This window comes from Schistosoma mansoni, chromosome 2 (assembly GCF_000237925.1).
Source record: "Schistosoma mansoni strain Puerto Rico chromosome 2, complete genome".
Taxonomy (NCBI): Eukaryota; Metazoa; Platyhelminthes; class Trematoda; order Strigeidida; family Schistosomatidae; genus Schistosoma; species Schistosoma mansoni.
Genome location: NC_031496.1, coordinates 27732263 through 27752588, shown reverse-complemented (window position 1 = coordinate 27752588; position 20326 = coordinate 27732263). Strand labels below are relative to the sequence as shown.

The following is a 20326-nucleotide window of genomic DNA, read 5'->3' as shown; positions in this document are numbered from 1 at the left end:
CCAAATAGGACGAAACGCGCGTCCTGGATTCCACTGCTAGCCACTATCCATCTCTGCTTACCATGCTTGTGAATTAAGGCTATATTGAGGCAATACGCACAGTATGCACATATGCCAATTAGAGACTGACCAGTTGCAGTCCTAACACATCGATGGGAAGATTCAAACAAACAATACTAAGTAAATTTAATATTTGTCTTATTTTCTACATTTATTGTATCTTTCTACCTGACTTCATGGGTGGTAAAAACTATTCTTCAATGAGTGAGCGAGTGTGAATTATAAATTTGGACCATTATTGTTTTAATATTATTCCAAACACGTAGTTGAATCGTATAACGCTTGATATTCATCTAAAGCTGTTTTGATGTTTTTGCTTAATTATTTAAGTAGATGAATAGCAGCAGCTTAAAATCGAAGATTCTTCGAATGATGATTTTGTGTTAAATGAATGTTGAAACTGGAAAGCATTTATTTTCATCATAACTCTTGAGTGTTCAGAATAATTAAAGATATTACTATGATTTATGTAGCTCAACTTTAGTGTTTAAGTCATAGGTTCGAGCATCACAATTACATTTCTTTTCTCAGTTGACTTGTCATCTCCTAACTTTATTTCATATGTGTTGTTGGAGAGTAGATTCACGATTGGTTTTATCTTGTTCACTGATTGAGGTAATATTGTCCACATTGTTTATTCATCCATACAACCCAGATTTTACTCACTTCAGCACAAAATATATAAGTGGTGCATTTGGGTTATAATTGAGTTTACAAATCTGCTAATTGTTGGTTTGTCTTCTCATTTTTTCACTTCGTCCTGTTTTGTTTACTACACTACTTATGAATCATCACATACTCTATTGTAATTTATACGCGTAATACTTTGTGGAACTTCCTTCTGAGCTTCCACTTAGAACTTTTGGATATAAGACGATTAATTAGAAGTATTTTATTATTTCTATTCAAAATTCATACAATTATACAAATGAAACTACAATGTACCATCTTATTAGATATATGACAGATTCTTTATATAAAATTCAACACAGAATTCGATCAAACGTATTTGAATCTTTGAACATGACAAAGTGGCAATTTTCAAAGCGATATGACCATTTCGTCCATCTCTTTTGATTGATTTTTTCAAATTATGAATAAACTATTCAATGTTGTTCATTAAGTATCATAGATGCTTTCAAAAATTTTATTGATAAAATTATACAGATTACACAATGGACTAAACCTGCTCCATTACCTACTGATAATGAAGTTGGTTCACCATCTTCGTCCATCTCATTAAATTTATCACTTGAACTGTCGTCATCCTCGTTAGCATCAGCCTCATCTTTTAATAACAATGTTGGTTACTTTTTTAAATGTCCCGTCTGTGAAAGAGATTTTCGATTTTCTTCAGAAGACAAGGTCAGTCAGTTTAAGTTTACATATTTAAAAAATTTGTTTTTTCAAAGAACTAAAATGTCCTTTACTTCTAACAGATTTGTTTAAATCAAGGTCATATTATTATGATTACTTTAAATTGTTTAAATATCTATGTAACAACGTCAATAAAAGAAAACTTTCAGATTGTTTTACATATCACGATAAACAAGTTTCTGTCGTGTTATTCATTCTTATAGCCGATAGAATTTGTTGAATTAATTGATCATTAATCAATTTGGTGTACATTCCAATCTGTCTATGAAATTTGCAATAATACCTTAGCAACTATTCAGCTTATGTAAGAAATTATAGTAATTGTAATGTGATATAAATGTAATTATTTATATATCACATCAATATTTTATGATAAGTAACAAAGCGATAAAGTAGAAGAAAAATGTGTATCTTTTTCTTTGATTTTAAGGCTACGCTTTTGTGAATAGTGTCATTTTTCTCACCCATTTTTTACTTTATATTGTATACAAATTCCTTTGTTCTTTTTATGCAATGTCATTTTTATAGTCAGTCTAGATATTTGTACTAAAGCGGTCGCAAGTATAGTCAAATTTTATTAGAAAGGCTAAAATCTCTTCAGGAACGATAATTGCTCTCACATTTTCTATCAATTTCACTTTCCTCATGACATTTGTCCTCTGATAGGTTGCTATGATTTTTCAGTTCGCTAAACTGCTACATACTCGAAAGTCATATCCTGCTACTATAGTGACGACTTTTGCATCGATTCCGTTTGAGTTGCTTGTAATAATACAAATATCAAGTTACCTGTGTTAGCTGTCAAGGTTTGATATGTTGAGTACATTTGACTGTTGTCAGTTCTGAAGAGAACCGATCGTAATACAGTATTTCAATCATTTCCGTCCGTAGATCAGTAATATCTTAGGCTGTATTGAATCCCAATAACAGGACACAACAATTTGTCAAGTCTGTCCATATGTTTCGTAGTCATCGTTTAAATTATATTGCCATATGACATTCTTGTTAAATTTCCACTCAATTTTAAGTAAAGGTTCTTGTCATATTTCTTTTATATGCTGTAAATTATAAACAGATGACTATTAGTTCTTTTAATAAGTTTGAGAAAACCAAGATTACTAGATATAGGACCTTTCGTCTAAAGTAGAGCGAATAGTTTCACAGTATTTGGGCGCGGAGTTGATGTAAGACATTAAATAGGAATAATATATATTTGTAAAATCTCAGCGAGTGATATTCAATAATTTTGATGTTTGATTATATTTCCTTGAAAAAGCTTTGACCGGATTGCCAGGCTAAACGTTGGATTTACTTCAAATTCATTCGCTGAGACTTTAGAAATATATTCTTTCCATTAAATGTCAAGATTACTAGACTTTTATAATTATTTGAAAGAACTTTCGCCTAAATTGAAATAAATAGTTTTACAGTACTTGAGTGTTGAATCAATGTAAGACATTAAGAAGAAAAATCATATAAAAATTTAAGTAAATAAATAAATCCAATGATATGGAAAGCCAATCAGAAGTAGCTTAATGAGAAGGTCGATCGATGGCAATCAGAAGTGTTCTAAAGGTCAAATGCATTTCATTGGAGTCAATGGGTCCATTTCCTATGGATAGAATAGCATACATATGAGTGAGTACTTGTGTATTTCATTCCGTAGTCCAATACACTTTCTCACTCACTCTTGCGTTCTAGCTCAAAGAGTCTGTTAGGGATTTCGGACGCCGTTCATCACAATACTCAACATTTCACCTGAATGTTTAGTTCAAGCTCTTTCTTTCCAGAAAATATCAAAAATCAACTACCACAATTAATCAACAAATTTGTCTTAGAAATAGAATAATGATTTATTTGTAAATAATTTTTTTCTAATCCATATTCCCCCTAATGCCCTGGTACGGCCGAGGGTGGGGAGAGTTAGCTCTCCCCCTCGAAATGCTCACATATAACCACGCGTATACAGCCACTACCAGGGAAGTTCTACTCACTGCCTTCTCGTGGCATTACTGTTGTTTACGAAATTGATAGGACGAAAGCGAATGTCTGGCGCCTTAACCGGGTTGGTAGATATGGAGGATCCACTTAGGAAAGCTGAAAACCCTGATTCCAAATCGATGGTGTACATGGGCTCCAGTATCCTGAAGGAACAAATGGAGTACGAACCTATTGTTGGTCACCGGTTACCATGGGACTGCACCTCCTTACGATGCTCCACTGCCTTGTGGATCGGATCTTTAGGTCAAAGGCTCGGGGTGTGGCCCCCCTAAGAGAACCACCTAGTTCAGTTTGGGCACCTGTGCAGTATCACAACCCACACACAAATCAAATGAGATTTGTGTGGCTCATATATTAATTTAATTTCAATTAATTTTATAAGTTTTTGTAATTCAAATTATTTTTTAAAATTGTTTTTACATTTATAGTTCAATTATCATTTGGACGAGTGTTTAAATAGATCAGCTATTTTAGAAGTAGTCAAAGAAACTTTAACAAATCAATTATCTGAAAGAGATCATTGTTCAACTATATCACAGTCTAATCATTTAAATTCATCACCAAATGATATTGGTATTCGGTAAGATAATTCGTTGAACTTAATTATATATATATTCCTCATCTAACAATTCCCTGCCTCTGTTTGGTCACCCGGGCAGTATCTCAGCCCTCGCATAAATCAAATGAGATTTGTGTGGCGCATTTGTATTCTGTGCCCCCTTTGTACCAATATTTATGTGTCTAAATAAATAAACATTTAACAATTCAGTGACTGGTCATGTTTCAATGATAATTTATATTGAGGATATTATGTTTTCTAATCTAATCTAATTTTGAGTATAATCTAATTATTCTCTTCGAGTAATTTTGATAAAATGTAAATGTCAACTGTTTAATGTGTAGCTTGCAGAAATTGTATCGCTTAATTATGAAATAAAAATACATAGTAATCAAAATGATTTATAGGAAAAAAATGGAATTGAAAGAAATTGAGTTAAACGAATTACGTAATTAATTTAGTTGTTCTTACTTATAATTTAATGAAACTACGACAAGGGAATATAATGGTAAACAATACCAGGAAAAGTCTTCAACAGGGTATTGTTAAACAGAATGAAGGATTCCGTAGACGCTCAACTTCGAGATCAACAGGCTGGATTTCGTAAGGATCGATCGTGTACAGACCGAATCGCAATCAATTGAATGGAATTCATCACTCTACATCAACTTCATTGACTACGAGAAAGCATTTGATAGCGTCGACAGGACAAAACTATGGAGGCTTCTTTGACACTACGGCGTGCCTGAAAAGATAGTCAATATCAAGAAATCAGAAAGAAGCGCTGGAAGTGGATAGGGCACACTTTGAGGAAATCACCCAATTGCGTCACAAGACAAGCACTCACATGGAATCCTGAAGGTCAAAGGAGAAGAGGAAGACCAAAGAACACATTACACCGAGAAATGGAGACAGACATGAGAAGAATGAACAAAAACTGGATAGAACTAGAAAAGAAAGCCCAGGACAGAGTGGGTTGGAGAATGCTGGTCGGCGGCCTATGCTCCATTGGGAGTAACAGGCGTAAGTAAATAAATGGTATGTTAGAAAATTCTACTTTTTGTTATAGTTACTAGAATGAAAACTGAGACAATTGTACTCCTACTCTCAAACTTTTGAGAAGTGGATAAATCATGAAATATAAATAAAAATAATTAACTCATTCACTAGTTACTTAGGTTTGAGCCATTCTCTGAATCAATCTATTATGTTCTGAAAGTGGTGTAGAAAGCGAAATCGATACATCAAAGAACATGTTACGAAATAACGGCTATGCAGATAATTTCGTTGGAAAATTCCTAGTAGAAGGTAATAAAAAAAGAAAGTGTGACTCAGTCAGTTAATAAACCCTGTATGTGAAACTAGACTTTATAGGGAACATAGGCCCCCAAATGCCCTGGTACGGCCGAGAGTGGGGAGAGTTTGCTCTCCCTCTCGAAATGCTCTCATATGGCCACGCGAATATATAGCCTCTGCCAGGGAAGTCCTACTCACTGCCTTCTCGTGGCGGGGGTGTTGTTCACAAAAGTGAGAGGACGAAAAGCGAATGTCCGGCGCTTTAACCGGGTTGGTGGATGTGGAGGATCCACCTAGGGGAGTTGGCGAACCCTGATTCCAAACCAATGGTGCACATGGGCTCCAGGATCCTGAAGGAACGAATGACGTATGAACCAACTGTTGGTCACCGGCTACCATGGGACTGCATCTCCTCACGATGCTCCACAGCCTTGTGGATCAGACCTTTAGGTCAAAGGCTCGGGGTGCGGCCCCCTAAGAAAACCACCTGCTTCAGTCTGGGCACCTGGGCAGTATCACAGCCTTCACACAAATCGAATGAGATTTGTGAGGCGCATATTTATCTGGTGCTTCCTTGTACCAATATTTGTGTGTTTAAATAAAAAAAAATAAAGGGAACATAGCGGGTGACATTTCAACACGTCGACTCAAAAGATCTGTTGAAAGGACGTTTCTCGCCGCCAAGTTACATATAATTTTCTCGGCTTAACCAAGAACCTACATAACAAATCAAGGGTAGGTTACCGATGATGGCCTCCTCCATGTCTGTATACCGATTCTACTGTTCCTATGAAGCTACTTACTTAGGTCGTACTCAGAGGACTTCATCCTTGTGTGTTTGTGAACATGTGCTAGCGTGGTTGGGAAAGGGAGTTACTAAATAGATTAGCAGTACTATTCTTTCTCAATTGGTAGATAGCGACCATCATATTAAAATAGAGGAAGCTTTCTCTGTTTTTTATCAAGTTCCAAAGAATCTACCTCAAGCAGATAGACTACGGCTAATCTATATAGCGGAAGCTATCTGGATCAACTCCAAAAAGCCGAACTTATCTATGCAGAAAAGGTATATCCAGCCTCTATGTTTACGTTGATCTACTACTAGATCACCAGATACCTAAACTGAATATTATAGACCTCTTACCCCCAGCCTCGTGATTTTTTTATTATTACGTTCTTCTTAATCTTCACATCCACCTTTCTCAATTTACATGAATCATTTCTTTATCGTAATTATCTTGATAACACTTCTCTTATTACATATTATATTCATATAACGATATTATTCTCGTACTATGCATTTTATTCACACGTTTTTTTCTCTATTTTTATTTTGTTATATTACTGTTATAATAAACTGTAGTCGACGCTTCGTGTTACCTTCTGAATTTATATGCCATTAGGATTCAGATGATTGATAAACTAAGCTTAAGGAATTGTCTCAATACCAAGCCACTACACTCTGTCCATTTATTTCAGTTCAAGTTCAAAAAAAGCTTACTTCATATTATTCATACTCAGTTATTGAGATCAAAGTCTTTAAGTCAATGTCATAGTTTACTCTATCATCATTATAAAAGCAAATTTTTATTTCAAAATCATAGGAATAACTCGTTCCTATTGCTTTTTTTCTCTAATCAATTCTATCACTTTTCTCTTTTCTTTGAAGGAAGCCAAAATTACAAAAACTTGAAAGCAAACAATCCGAAAACAGTAACCCATCAACTAGTCATGGACCTCTTGATAAATTTATTTTTAATTTACCTACTGTACAGTTTGATTAAAATCATATATGAAATTCCAAAATAGAAGTTATTTACTACTTATTCATTGTGATTATGATTATTTGAGTAGTTTCAATCGTTACAATATTTTACCAACTCTGTATTATTTTTCTTATTGTTTTCTATGAACTACCCGTTGAACCAGCAGTGAAATAGTTTGTTTAAATTAAGGATAAACACTGAGTTCCTTTCATTGTTCATCTTGCATTGACAGCAAATTTTCATATTCCGTTTTATTCATTTATTTTTCATGGTAAACTATAGCCTTTGTTTTGTTTCTTTTTCTAGTACTAAGGCTATTGAAAGTCGTTAATAATTTCTACAGATTACATATCTATTTTCGTATAATTTACCAACGATATTCATGTATATAGTATTTTGTCATGCATTTACAAATAAAGTTTTCAACTGATCTAGCTCATATTTATACTTACAATGATACATCCAGCTGACGAGTCCCAAATAGGACGAAACGCGCGTCCTGGATTCCACTGCTAGCCACTATCCATCTCTGCTTACCATGCTTGTGAATTAAGGCTATATCGAGGCAACACACACAGTATGCACATATGCCAATTAGAGACTGACCAGTTGCAATCCTGACACATCGATGGAAAGATTCAAAGAAACAGTATTAAATGAATTTGATAGTCGTTGTTTTATCCATTATAATTTACAGTAATCCCTTAGATTGTTTAATAATGTGGGGTTATCGTACACTTGAGGTTATCAAAAGATCAATAAAAAACTTCCAGGTATAGATATACTGAAAGATTATTCAAAAAGAAGGCAACAGGATGATAAGTCTTGTTGATTGAATGCTATATTCAGATCCTAAGCTATTCTCGTAACCCTCAAACTAGGACTACACAGCTACGTGAATACGAGAGAAAAGGCGCAAAATATACGAGAAGCACTTTACTCCAAAGGTTTATTTATGTACAGAAAATATAGGGTTTTTATAGTATTTTAGAAGTCCTTGGGTTTTCCTGAAAATTCTAGAATACTACTAAACATAGTAGCAGTTTAGAAATCAGCCAATCAGAAACTCGACATGTGACTTTTTATTTTTGCCATATTTCTAGCAAGACTTCTAATCAAACGCTGATTGGATAAAATGCTTTTTTCCTAAGCTTGTCATGTCTATTACGAGAAATTTTTAGGATCATCCCAACACCGCCCCCCTTTCGAGATATAAGAATTTTTCTTCGGGTCTACTTGCAGCTTGATAGCAGGTTTTCTGTGGCCTTCGGACTTCCTTGGTATCCAGTGTCTATCAGTGTCTGTTGGGGTTCCTGTCGCTAGAGTATCTGATTGAGAAATGCATGTGATAATTCTAAAGTGTTTGGTTTCATTTTCAACACGTTCAAAATAAAAATTTGCCTACAAGTTGTTTAAGTATTAGGCGGATTAATATCATGAAAATGAATGATTTAGTACAGATATATTTCTAAAAATGAAATCAAAATGCATAACATTAACAGCTGGGTGAGTCTTTAATATTTAAACGAACCAATCAGATATGAGGGAACAGGACTACGATTTTGGCATGAAATTCATTCGTTCATTTGGCTAAATAGCGTATTGGCATGATCATCTTTTTTCAGCTTGTAATAAAAACCCTAAATCTAATTCCTAACACTAACCATCAACTATAAATCATAATTCTAATTCTTCACACTGGTTTACAACCCTCATTTGGTCCTAGTTTGTAGGTGGACATTCTCACTTTAGCATCGCTCGAACGTCGTCCATAAATTATAGTCTCACCAGCCAGTGTTCAACAGTTTATCGTATGGACAGTACGAGCATTTTGTGCTGACATTCGTAATAATCATATAGAAAAATAGTCAATGTGGTAAAAAATTTATAATAGCACTATCTTTGGTTTAAATGAGAGAGTCAGTCATTGTTTATACTGTTCATATATGTTGATTTTTGATTTCATTTGTATTAGTAGGCTAACTGAAGGAATTGAAGTAAAATGATGAACAATCCCAGCTAATGTTTCAGTTAGTTTGATACAATTTGCTTAAGTATGGCTCATTTAGTTACGGGGAGATTCACTCTACCTGATTACTGATAGTGTTTTTGTTTTAGCGACTACAATTTACAGGAATGCCTTTGATTGTTCAATGACTATAACTAGAAAGACGCCGTTTACATTCCATCCTGATGATAAATAGCTAGAACATCAAGTTGATTGATCGTCATATATTTAGTGCTATATATTCACTTTTGTTCTACCTAACATGTATAAACTTATCTGTAATAGAGATATATTGTACACGGTTTATACACTAAACATCGGCCTACTCCTATTGCGTTAATCAAGTTAATCTTTTCGCTGTTTAAATCTTTATGCAATAGGTAGTCTTTGAATTCGGTACATCTGTCTTGAATTGATCACTATCGTTCAAGAAGACTTACTTGCATCCTTAATAAATCTGTATAGTTATGTAGGTGACTAAAATGTTTCTCTCTATAAACAAAGATGGATGGTTTCTCTCTATTTGTAAGCTGATTGTCGTGGATATCTTTAAGGTTGTTTTACAGATATTATGACGTTTAGTTTGATATGTTTTAAATAGTAGTTTTATTTTGAAATTTCAAATAAAATGATGTCTGGCTAGAAAGTTTCAATTAGCGTGAACATATCACATATTTGGATTGTCGAAATCAATTACCTACTAAAATAAAACACTTCAATCATTATTAACTCATAATGATTACACGAAAAAATTTCTAGTTCACTGATTGTTACTCTGACGGGTAATGATACTTTAGGGTTTCCTTAAATCTGTCTGTCATCTAACTTTCAATCAATGTATTGTTTCTAAGTATATTTGTCAAGACTGATAATAACGACATAAAGTTATTCAACTAATATTAATATGATCCAAGAGAGTTTAATATGAGCGACACATACAAATATGTAAAATAGATGACATTTAAAATGATAGATTAACTCCTAATGATCAGTTTTCAAGAATTTCGGTTTTGGCATCTTATTTCCTTTTATTTAACACCAACTGTAAACGTAATGACTGTCGAGATATGAACTTCAATTTAAAAAAAAACAAAAACAACATAAAACTGTCAAATATGAAGAAACGGAAAACTATTTGCCAATATTTAGTTACCTGTAAATTTTATTGAATATGGAAATCATACCAAAGTTTCGTTTCATATTTCATTAGTTAGTTAGTGAGTAATAGACATTATGAAACTCTGTTTCTAACATGTGATCATAACTGACAATTCGTTTAGTAAAACTAATCACAATGTTCCGATGTTTAGTGTTTAAATGAGATGTTATTAATAATAGTGATGATAACAAAACGATGTTTAATTATTATTTTTTATTAGTTGTTTGAATCTTCCCATTGATATTTAGGGCTTCCATAGTTCAGTTTCTTATTGGCACAAGTGCATACTGGATTCGAGTACCGGACTGAAGATCAACCATGGGATGCAGGTTGTTATTATCCCTTGGAGATTTATGAATGATAACTTAGAGAACTATTTATGGACCAATATGATATGTATATTTCCTATTGTATAATTGTTAAGTAACTTAAGTATTCATATTAATGTTCCTTTTATTATGAGCTTTATTTCGACCCATAAACTATTACTGTACGATTTACTATTCCTGAGTTATATCCAGTCTATTAATTACTGTTCCCTCTATTCGCAACCACATTTGGCCAAATCTTGTACAAATGTTTTCTATTTTATGGTACGATGTGGTCAGTTTGTTTGGTATATAAACTCAGTATGTTTGAGGATAATGATTCATATTGCAGAGGCTGTTATTGATGTTTTGGACTTAACTGACTGGAATAGGCAGATAGCAGGACTGATAAGTAATCAAGACTGCTCGTACGGTTTTTGTATATCACTGGACCGATCGATAATTCACTGCTCTCTAATTGGCAGTCTCATAACGTCATATATATTAACTGGGCAAGAACGCACCCAATCGATATAACACAGGTAATCCTGTGTTATATCGTTCTGAACAGGATGAAACGCGCGTCTTCGATCCCTTTGATAGCCATTTCTGCCTAAAATGTCGTTTATTTGTACATTGTAATTTTATAGACATAATCATCCGATATGTATTTATCATCAAAGTAAAATATGTTATTATCACTTTACTCTATTATTCAAACGATTTAAAATTTTCATAAGGAATTTTACCTTACTATTTAGTTTAACTAATCTGTTGATTGACTTTATAACGGTTATTTGATCTGATTTAATTCAAATGGTGTAAATAACTTTGTGGGTTTAGATAACAGCTGATTATTGGTTGGACAAAATAAAGTAAATTCTTTATAACTACTTTTGCTTTTATTTCATTAATTTATATTTTCTTGAATCTTATCTTTGATACTTAATCTTTTCTATCACCACTTATGCTATTACTACCTCTAGAATTTTGGGATTTGGCCTGACGATTTTATCTCTCTGTGCTAATTGGATATGGTAATTTGAATTAATGTACATATGTACTAGGTTTTACGTTGCGACTGACTGACTCTGAAATATAGAATTTTAAGAAGTAATACTGAGTTATCGAAACTTTTGTACACATCCGTTTCTTCAGTAGCAGAGTCATTTCGTATTAAGAAGTAAATTCCTCACTTTTAAGTGCACTAAACTTAAGAGCCATATACTCCTTCATACTAAAGACTTTGAGACATATTTAGTGTGTAAAAGATAGAGAAACTGCCATTCAGTTAGTCAGCTTTCCTAAATGGAAGTCAGGTTCTGGAACTTTGAGAAAAGTGACACGCTATTTCGTGACAAGAAGGCGTTCCATAGGTATCCATTACTTTCTCGTTTTCGATAGCTTACATGCTGATGCTAGTTCGTGATAAAAGTATTTTACTACGAAGAGTTGTGTACGTAATTTTGCTGAATTCATAACGATATGTTTTATCTTTATTATTGTCTCATCGATTTTCGAGAATATTTCTTTGAATTTCATACTTTAATGGAAGTATACTTTAGCTTAAATTTCTAACATTAGGAGAATTGTGTTACGTGTTATATTCTTACACTTCTGTGTTTTTTAATGTTACGACATATCATCAAGTCAATTTGTGAAATAGTATCATCCACATTTATTGTTATTGGATAGCTTCCGTTTATTACCTGACTTGGTTAAATATACAGGTGTGAATTTCTTTTAAGAACTTCAGAACATCTATATCGAAACTTTAGTGAAGTTCAAATTCACTAGGTATTGTTTGCTTGAATCTTCCCATTGATGTTTAGGAGTGCAGTTGATCAGTCTCTTATTGGCATATGTGTATACTGTGAATATTGCCTCGATATAGCCTTAATTCACAAACATTATAAGCATTATAAGTGCTATCGTGTAATCCACTTAGCTGCTGAGTCCTGATAGCCACTTGTTTGCTCAATGAGGTGAAGTTTAAATTCACTTGGTATTGTTTAGTTGAATCAGTAGCTGAGTGGATAATGCCATGACGTTTGAAGCAGACGGTACTGGGTTCGAGTCCCAGAGTGAACACCAACTCTGAGATGCAGATACATCCAGCTGACGAGTCGCAAATAGGACGAAACGCGCGTCCTGGATGTCACTGCTAGCCACTATCCATCTTTGCTTCTAATAAAGTTCTTTGTTAATAAATGATAAGAATTTAGATAAGGTTAGAAATGTACACTGTAGAGTCATCTAAAACTATGATGAAATGGTTGTTTTCATGGTTTTCAATAGTTGTTCACACACAAATCTTTCGTGAAGACAAATGCCTTCGAAAACAAAATCACTCGATTTTTAAAATATATTACAATCTGATCTGTCAGTCTATTTATCTACTTATTTGGCATTAAACAACAGTCTTGGATACATTTTTATTTATAGTGCATAAATTTGATTGGTAAAGACTATGAAAATAATGTTTGATTTCGTCAGCTAAAATGATCAATATTATGAATCCAACAACTAGCTAGCTATACCCATTCTTCATCATTTATCAAGAAGGTAGAGTTTAAGTAGTTCAGTGTGGTTACTTACACTATTACCATTCGTTCATCGGACGTCTTTTCAATGTATGGAAAACAAAATAAAATTCCTTATTTCGATCAAGAATAAGAGAAAAAGAAATTATACTTTCCATTTAAAGATGTTTCTTTTTATATTTAAATAATTAATCATTTGTATAGGAACTTTCGTCTAAATTAGAGCGAACAGTTTCACAGTATTTGAGCGCCGAGTTGATGTAAGACATTAAGAATAGGAATAATATATTTGTAAAATCTCAGCAAATGAATTTGACGTAAATCCAACATTTTGCCTGGCAATCTTGTCAAAGCTTTTTCAAGGAACTTTCCTTGAAATGTTGGATTTACTTCAAATTCACTTGCTGAGATTTAATGAATTAATAATTTGATTAGCATTATACATAGTATATGATTATTCTTTTCTGACCAAAATTACAATCTAAACTTCTCTATACTATTCCAGATTTCATCTGATTAAATAATCTTCATAGCTTGTGTTTAGAATTGTTTTTTCTTCTTTCTGTTCACTGTCTTTGAAATTACTACATAAGGAATGTATGACTTTGAACGTTTCCACGTTCCGAGAATTTTCATGGTGAAATGGAATAATTAGTTGATATAATTACACTTCCAGTTAGTGATGTTTAAAGTATACATGTGATGTCTGAAATTATGCACCACGAAGTGAAACATTCATAAAATAATGTAGTAGATGTTTGATTTTGTAACTTAGACATTCCATTTGTAACATATAGTGTCATTTATGGTTCAGTCAATAGATGTTAGACATTTGGTAAAATGTAGTAAATAATAGAGTCTGGCTTTTACTAGGTCGTCTCAGATATATTCAGTCGTATCGATAAGATTACGAGTGATGTAACTACTTGTTCATAATAAAATTCAGAGTATCAGTACGTTTGTACACGTTAATCAATCTCTTCAGTATTCACAATCTCCCTGAACCTCTTCCTTACTCAGACATTATATAAAGGATGTGTTTCTTTATTACATAAATGGACTTTGGATACTATATATAATTATTATCCAACTATAGAATTAGGAGTCTCAAATAACTATTCCCATTCACAAGTTTGATTCTATCAAAAACAGAAAACTCAGGATAATGAAAGAGATTCATTTACTTCGTGATTTATCTTCAGCTTCTTACAACCAATGTGCAAATATTATATCATATTAGTGGATAATTATGGGATGAGAACAACAAATATGCAAGAATTAAAGAATGTAGGGTATGCACTTGCATCTCATACATCAATTCTTCTCAATAAGATACGCTGAAATATCCGGTTTACCATTGACCAGGAATACGATAAATTTCTTTTTCTTAATGTTGTCATTCAACTCCATTCAGATAATCATGAAGAAAGATCTATTTATCAAAAAAAAATACTTGAAATGATGTTTATTTAAGTTTCAATAGTTTCTGCCCAATGGGCTACAAAATATCTTACTTAGAAAACTATTCTGTTATGTGCTGTGACTGCGTTCGGAGTACAAAACTTGAGGAAAAGTAATCATGACTGAATAGTGTTTGCGAGATAATGTTTACACATAATAATTCATCAGTAAGAATAGGGAAACAAGAACAAAGAGACCAGAATGTGCTACACATGAGGAAAAGCCAGTATTTCTACAGCTTAGCTTCACAGGTGATGAAATAACTAGTATAATTAATTTAGTACTTGTATGTTTAAAACAACTTATCCAGACGTTAAACTGGTCTCGTTTTGTCAAACCAACTGCTTGCTGAGACAAACAAAGTGTACGAATCTGAACCTCATTTAAATTTCAACTGTAGTTTCCGATTTACATGTTCGCAGCCCGGAGAACGTTCTGTAACAACTGAGATTAAAGGGTAAACACATTTTCCATAGTGCGATTTTACATCATCTACTTGAAAGTGAATAAAATACTGGTATTTCAAAGCTGTTTACAATAATCAATGGTCAGAAAACTTCGGATTTACTAGGTTTTGCTAAGGGTATCATTACTAAAAGGTTGAGGCCGAACTTGTGTATTTAATAGGATACAGTTGAAAATCTCTAACTACGATGGTAACTTAAGCTTTCCATTATTAAGTGATATAACATCTTACTTGATGTACTCAACTGTAAGTCCGTTTTGTTCATTGTTTCAGTTTTTAAGTTTTACTCATTTCATCTTATCAGATTACCCTATTTTACGGTTGTTATTACGTAAAAAATGTCATGAATTTCCCTGTTTATATACTACATAATTGTTTTCTTATTTTACGGAATTTCCACATTTAGTGACGTAAACATTTATTCACCTAAACATTTTATAATTCTTCCTTATACATGCTGCCTATATGAAATCCTCATGACACCTACGTGGTATATTCTAACCTTTGGAGAAGAAAATTAAACTGATTTCTTTGAGTTATTATGCACATCTATATTTACTCCAATCAATCATACACTAGTAACCTTAATTGTTTCACGTGAGAATATGTTTTGCGCATGTTTGTTTATTACTTACTCTAACTGTTACTTGTTTTTAGTTTATTTTTGTCTGTCTGACTATAAATATTGATTTAAAGACACGTTTGATAAAATTGAATAGATAGAGAAATCCTTCTCCAAGCTGTACTTCTTATAGCCTACCTGAATAAACGAATGTCTGAAATAAATATTTTCAACTCACGTCGCATTCGGCTTTCTAATGACTAACTTTACTCACCGATGTCGGCCTGAGTATAAAATAAGAAATTAAACAGAGTATTTATATTTCATGGTTCATTCATCCCTCGTTCATAACGAAGTCAATTCGTTTTCAACAACTAATCTTTTTTAATATGATATAAAGTACGTACATTGGTTGTTAATGGTCATTACGAATGCTTGTAGGTGATAAACAGCTGAAGAGAAATCATGACTTATAGGAAACTGAATAGAACTGAATAGCTTACAGTTTATTCCTGACGTTTTTACAACCAAGATGGTATTAGAATATTTGTAAAAGCGATTTTCTCCACTTTAAGTTGATATCACTACTAACCAAGAAATTCCCACAATGAAGTCAAGACAGTACTGATGTCAGAATCTCAAGATATACAATCTTTTCTTCTTTTATGATTAATTAGAAGAAAAATAACTTGTTCACAGTAAAAAGATTGTTATTTTCACTTACCTGAAAAAAAATAACAAAGTTACTTAAAATCTGATAATGTCAAACTGAAATTCCATTTATTCGTGGCTTTCAAAAAGGAGATGGAATTGTTAGGGAAATACATCCTCACCCAACGTTTCTACACTTCACCTAAAAAAATTTACCACGAGCCACGTTATATATAATCAGATGAAGTTACACGGTTCATTCTTTCGGTAAAGGTGAACGAAAATCGTTATTCTTCTTAATAGGTCAAACTAATATAATGACAATATGTAATTGCTTTGGTTAGTCTGTTATTATTAGCATAGGGTCCACGCTACCACACCTTACATCAATACATGTGAGGAATTTAGTCGGATGTAAAGCAAAGAAAACGAAGTAATCCCCAACTTAAGTGGAAATCTAAACACAGGGAATTGAGTTTAAAAAGAACAAATACGAACGACGCATGAAGTGTCAGAAGTGATATTTAAGATAAAGAATGAATACTAGTGCATCCCTGTGACAGATTTCGAGTCATATTAATAAACACCCAAAGCCATTGATTACGATTTAATTACCATGATAACATGAGCTTAAAAAAATCAAATCCCTATCTGGCGACGTGACTTAGATCATCAATCGATAAATATGACTTAAATTCTTCATCCTTATTTTTTTGGACTACTCTTATTTCAGCCAAAAGTCCACATCATGCTTGGTGAACCTACATTCGCGTTAAGTGAAAAAATCGAGTTGATAGGTAACTTTGGTTACGAAGAGGATCGATGAACTAATATATTGTTCTTGAGTCTTCACTGTAACACTTTCCAGGTTAATGATTTTAATTTCTCTTACGTTAATACAATCACGCCTATATAATTTATTACTATCATCAAAACATTCATTCTCAGAAACTGTAAAATTAATAAAAGTGTTAATCATTTATTTTCGTTTTAAATATATCCTAGCCATAAACTTTATAAACTAATTCATCCCTCAGTAGCCATCGGTAGTAACTGAATTATATTGATTTATTGGTGATCACTGGTTTAAGTGACTTAATTTTACACTCTACAGTTGCGTACCTAAGGTAGTTGGGATCAATCAACAAAAAAAACCGTGAAACAATTGTAAATAACTTGTCGCTCAATAAAAGGATTTCAAAGGTTCTGAGGTCTCTAGATTCCGAGAACACAACAACAAAAAATCTAAATTTAGAGTTTTTTATTTATCTCCCCAAAACAACTTAAACCACTTATGTCATGTTATCGATTATTGACACATTAAATGCTAATTCTGAATATGTCATTATGTATCGCACTGAAACAATGACAAGATTTAACTAATTTTTTATACCACTAGAGGAACATTTTATAGTATGTTCAAATCAATATGGAAACGGTACAAACAAATGAAATCTATCAACTAATTGGTGAGATCATAACATATAATGAGATTATGCTTTCCTTCAGGGATAGACATTAATAATTCAGGATCTTTGTGCAACTGTGTATCAATTCGAGTTGTCATAGTTTATTCACATCAAAATAACAAGTGAAAGCCTTCAAATGCCCGGGTACGGCCGAGAGTGGGAAGAGTCCGCCCTCCCTCTCGAAATGCTCTCATATGGCCACGCGTATATAGCCTCTGCCAGGGAAGTCCTACTAACTGCCTTCTCGTCGCGGGGGTGTTGTTTACGAAATTGAGAGAACGGAAAGCGAATGTCCGGCGCTATAACCGGGTTGGTAGACACAGCGCATCCAACTAGGGGAGTTGGAAAACCCTGATTCCAAACCAATGGTGCACATGGGCTGCAGTATTCTGAGGGAGAAAAATGACGCATGAATCAATCGTTGGTCACCGGTTACCATGGAACTGCATCTCCTCACGATGCTCTACTGCCTTGTGAATCAGATCTTTAGGTCAAAGGCTCGAGGTGTAGCCTTCTAAGAAAACCACCTGCTTCGGTTTGGGCACCTGGGCAGTATCACAGCCCTCACACAAATCAAATGAGATTTGTGCGGCGCATATGTATCTGGTGCCCCTTTGTAGGAATATTTATGTTTTTAGATAAATAAATAAACAAACAAGTGGAAATCTTATACTGTAGAGGAAAGTTCTTGAAAACAATAACAATTATAGTGCATGACTTGACTGTTTAAAATATATTATGTTATAAACTGTATCTAACTTATTATTCTTCTTTGACTATATATCTGTAATAGTTATTTAATATTAACCCCTTCGTGTCCTGTTGGTAGATTAATTATTGAAAAACGGGAAATATTTATTATTTTATTCATTTAATTTGTGTTACATTTTTTGTCATATATAATCCAAGTATGTTTTCTTTTGGAAAATATACTTGGTAGAGAATACAAATTTCGTCATTGATTTTATTGGTTTGATTGGTTCCATATTAGTAGTATCACTATCTTTTTTGTTTTTTTTTTCTTCTTCTTTTTTAAAATTGCATCATATTTTGTTTTAAACAAGATCAGGTTTAGCATACATTGATAATAAATTGTAATTAAACATAATGAATTTAATTAAACGTTGTTCTACTTCTTTCTTATACTCATTGTTATATAATCGTTTTAATTCTTGAAAATCATTCAATGAAACCTGTTCAAACAATAAGTAATGAAAGAAGATTTTCATTGAGAATCGATATAAACTGTAAAACAGGTATAAAGTAGTAAGCACTGGATATTTTGTTTTAGCTTACTTTGTTACTATCCGTTATTCAGTATCTATTCAAGGTTTCCTATTGACTAACTCAAAGCATTTAGCATTTCAAAATAGTACACTCTATGTCGAATTAATTAGGCTATTGTTAACATCCCAATTAGATCGATAAAACTTAATTAACATTCGAAAAGGCTAAATAAACATAAAGTTAGTTACTATCCAGTAATCAATCAATTGTAAATATATCTCAGTTTTACAGGAGATCAGTCATGGCCAGAACAGCTCAATGGTAACAGCTTAGATTGTGTCAATGGATGACTCTTGTCAAGACCTGAAGGGTAACATTAACTGCTTTACGATTGTATGTGCAACTTACTGATGAATGCTATTTAGCACGAAACCCAGGTCTCTTAACCTTGCTTCATTGCCTACTAGATTAGACCTCTAGGTCAAAGGATCGGGGAGTGACCTCAGAAGAAAACCACCTGCTTTGGTTTGGGTGCCTAGGTAGTATTCTATCCCTCACACCAAACGAATGACGAAGTGTAGTGCATCAACATTTGGTGCCCGCTTGTACCAATGTTTATGTGTTTAAATAAATAAATAAAAATAAATAAGACTCAGAAGACTGATGAATAGCACGAAGACCCTATTCAAAGTGAAATTGGTTAATTAAAAAATCTTACTATTAATGATAAAACTGTATGCTAGAAACTTCTAACATATGTAGTGCCGTGCTTCGATAGTTGATAGCTTCGATAACCGTTATTAAACCAATCTTAACGGTGTATAAAATCAGAAGGCAAAAGGAAGCGGCAACTATATTTTTATTGATGATTGATGCAGACCAGAAAGCTGTGGGCACATGAGCAAGTGTAAGCGAGCGAAGCAAAGATGATGCATAGTGGAGATGGCTGGGAAGCCAACTCGCTATGAGCAAGCATTACTCAATATTTATAAGCAGACAAAAATGAATGACAGACATATGATGAATAGGATACGAAGGGCACATACACATGCGCTCATATAAAAGGTAGTCAAGGTTAATAAGTGAATAATGAACAAGATCAAAAGATGACTCAATGTATAGGTGAATTGGCTTAGCCAGTAACTAGAATGAAGTATATAGGTTTAACATGTCAAACGATACTACACATAAAACTTAAAAGTTCCTCTTTGATTGTTAAAGATTGAATTAATTTTTCCAGTTAATGAAAATAAAAATGCTTGAAATATTTTTATTCTCTCTATCGAAGTTAAGAATTAACTTATAAACTGAATTCTCCAGTCAATAATTTCAAAATTATTTCATACCTCATCTTTTTCTTTAATTATTGTTCGTAATTTTTCCCCTAGTGATTCATTTGTCGTTGTAGGCTGT

The 20326-nt window shown here is 33.1% G+C and overlaps 2 protein-coding genes across 2 annotated transcripts in view; one reads left to right on the top strand and one right to left on the bottom strand.

Annotated features, from left to right (window-relative positions):
• Nucleotides 1–7077, top strand: part of Smp_208000 (putative rab geranylgeranyl transferase alpha subunit) — a gene marked incomplete at both ends in the record, with an annotated part of 22266 nt that extends 15189 nt beyond the window's left edge. Inside the window, 3 exons of the mRNA XM_018796275.1 lie at nt 1228–1425; nt 3867–4018; nt 6963–7077. Coding sequence (XP_018650504.1) covers nt 1228–1425; nt 3867–4018; nt 6963–7077 — 465 coding nt within the window. The remainder of the gene's footprint in view (nt 1–1227; nt 1426–3866; nt 4019–6962) is intronic.
• A 12679-nt stretch (nt 7078–19756) lies between these two features.
• Nucleotides 19757–20326, bottom strand: part of Smp_146080 (hypothetical protein) — a gene marked incomplete at its 5' end in the record, with an annotated part of 42568 nt that continues 41998 nt past the window's right edge. Inside the window, one exon of the mRNA XM_018796274.1 lies at nt 19757–20322. Within this exon, the coding sequence (XP_018650503.1) occupies nt 20254–20322 (69 nt within the window). The 3' untranslated portion in view covers nt 19757–20253. The remainder of the gene's footprint in view (nt 20323–20326) is intronic.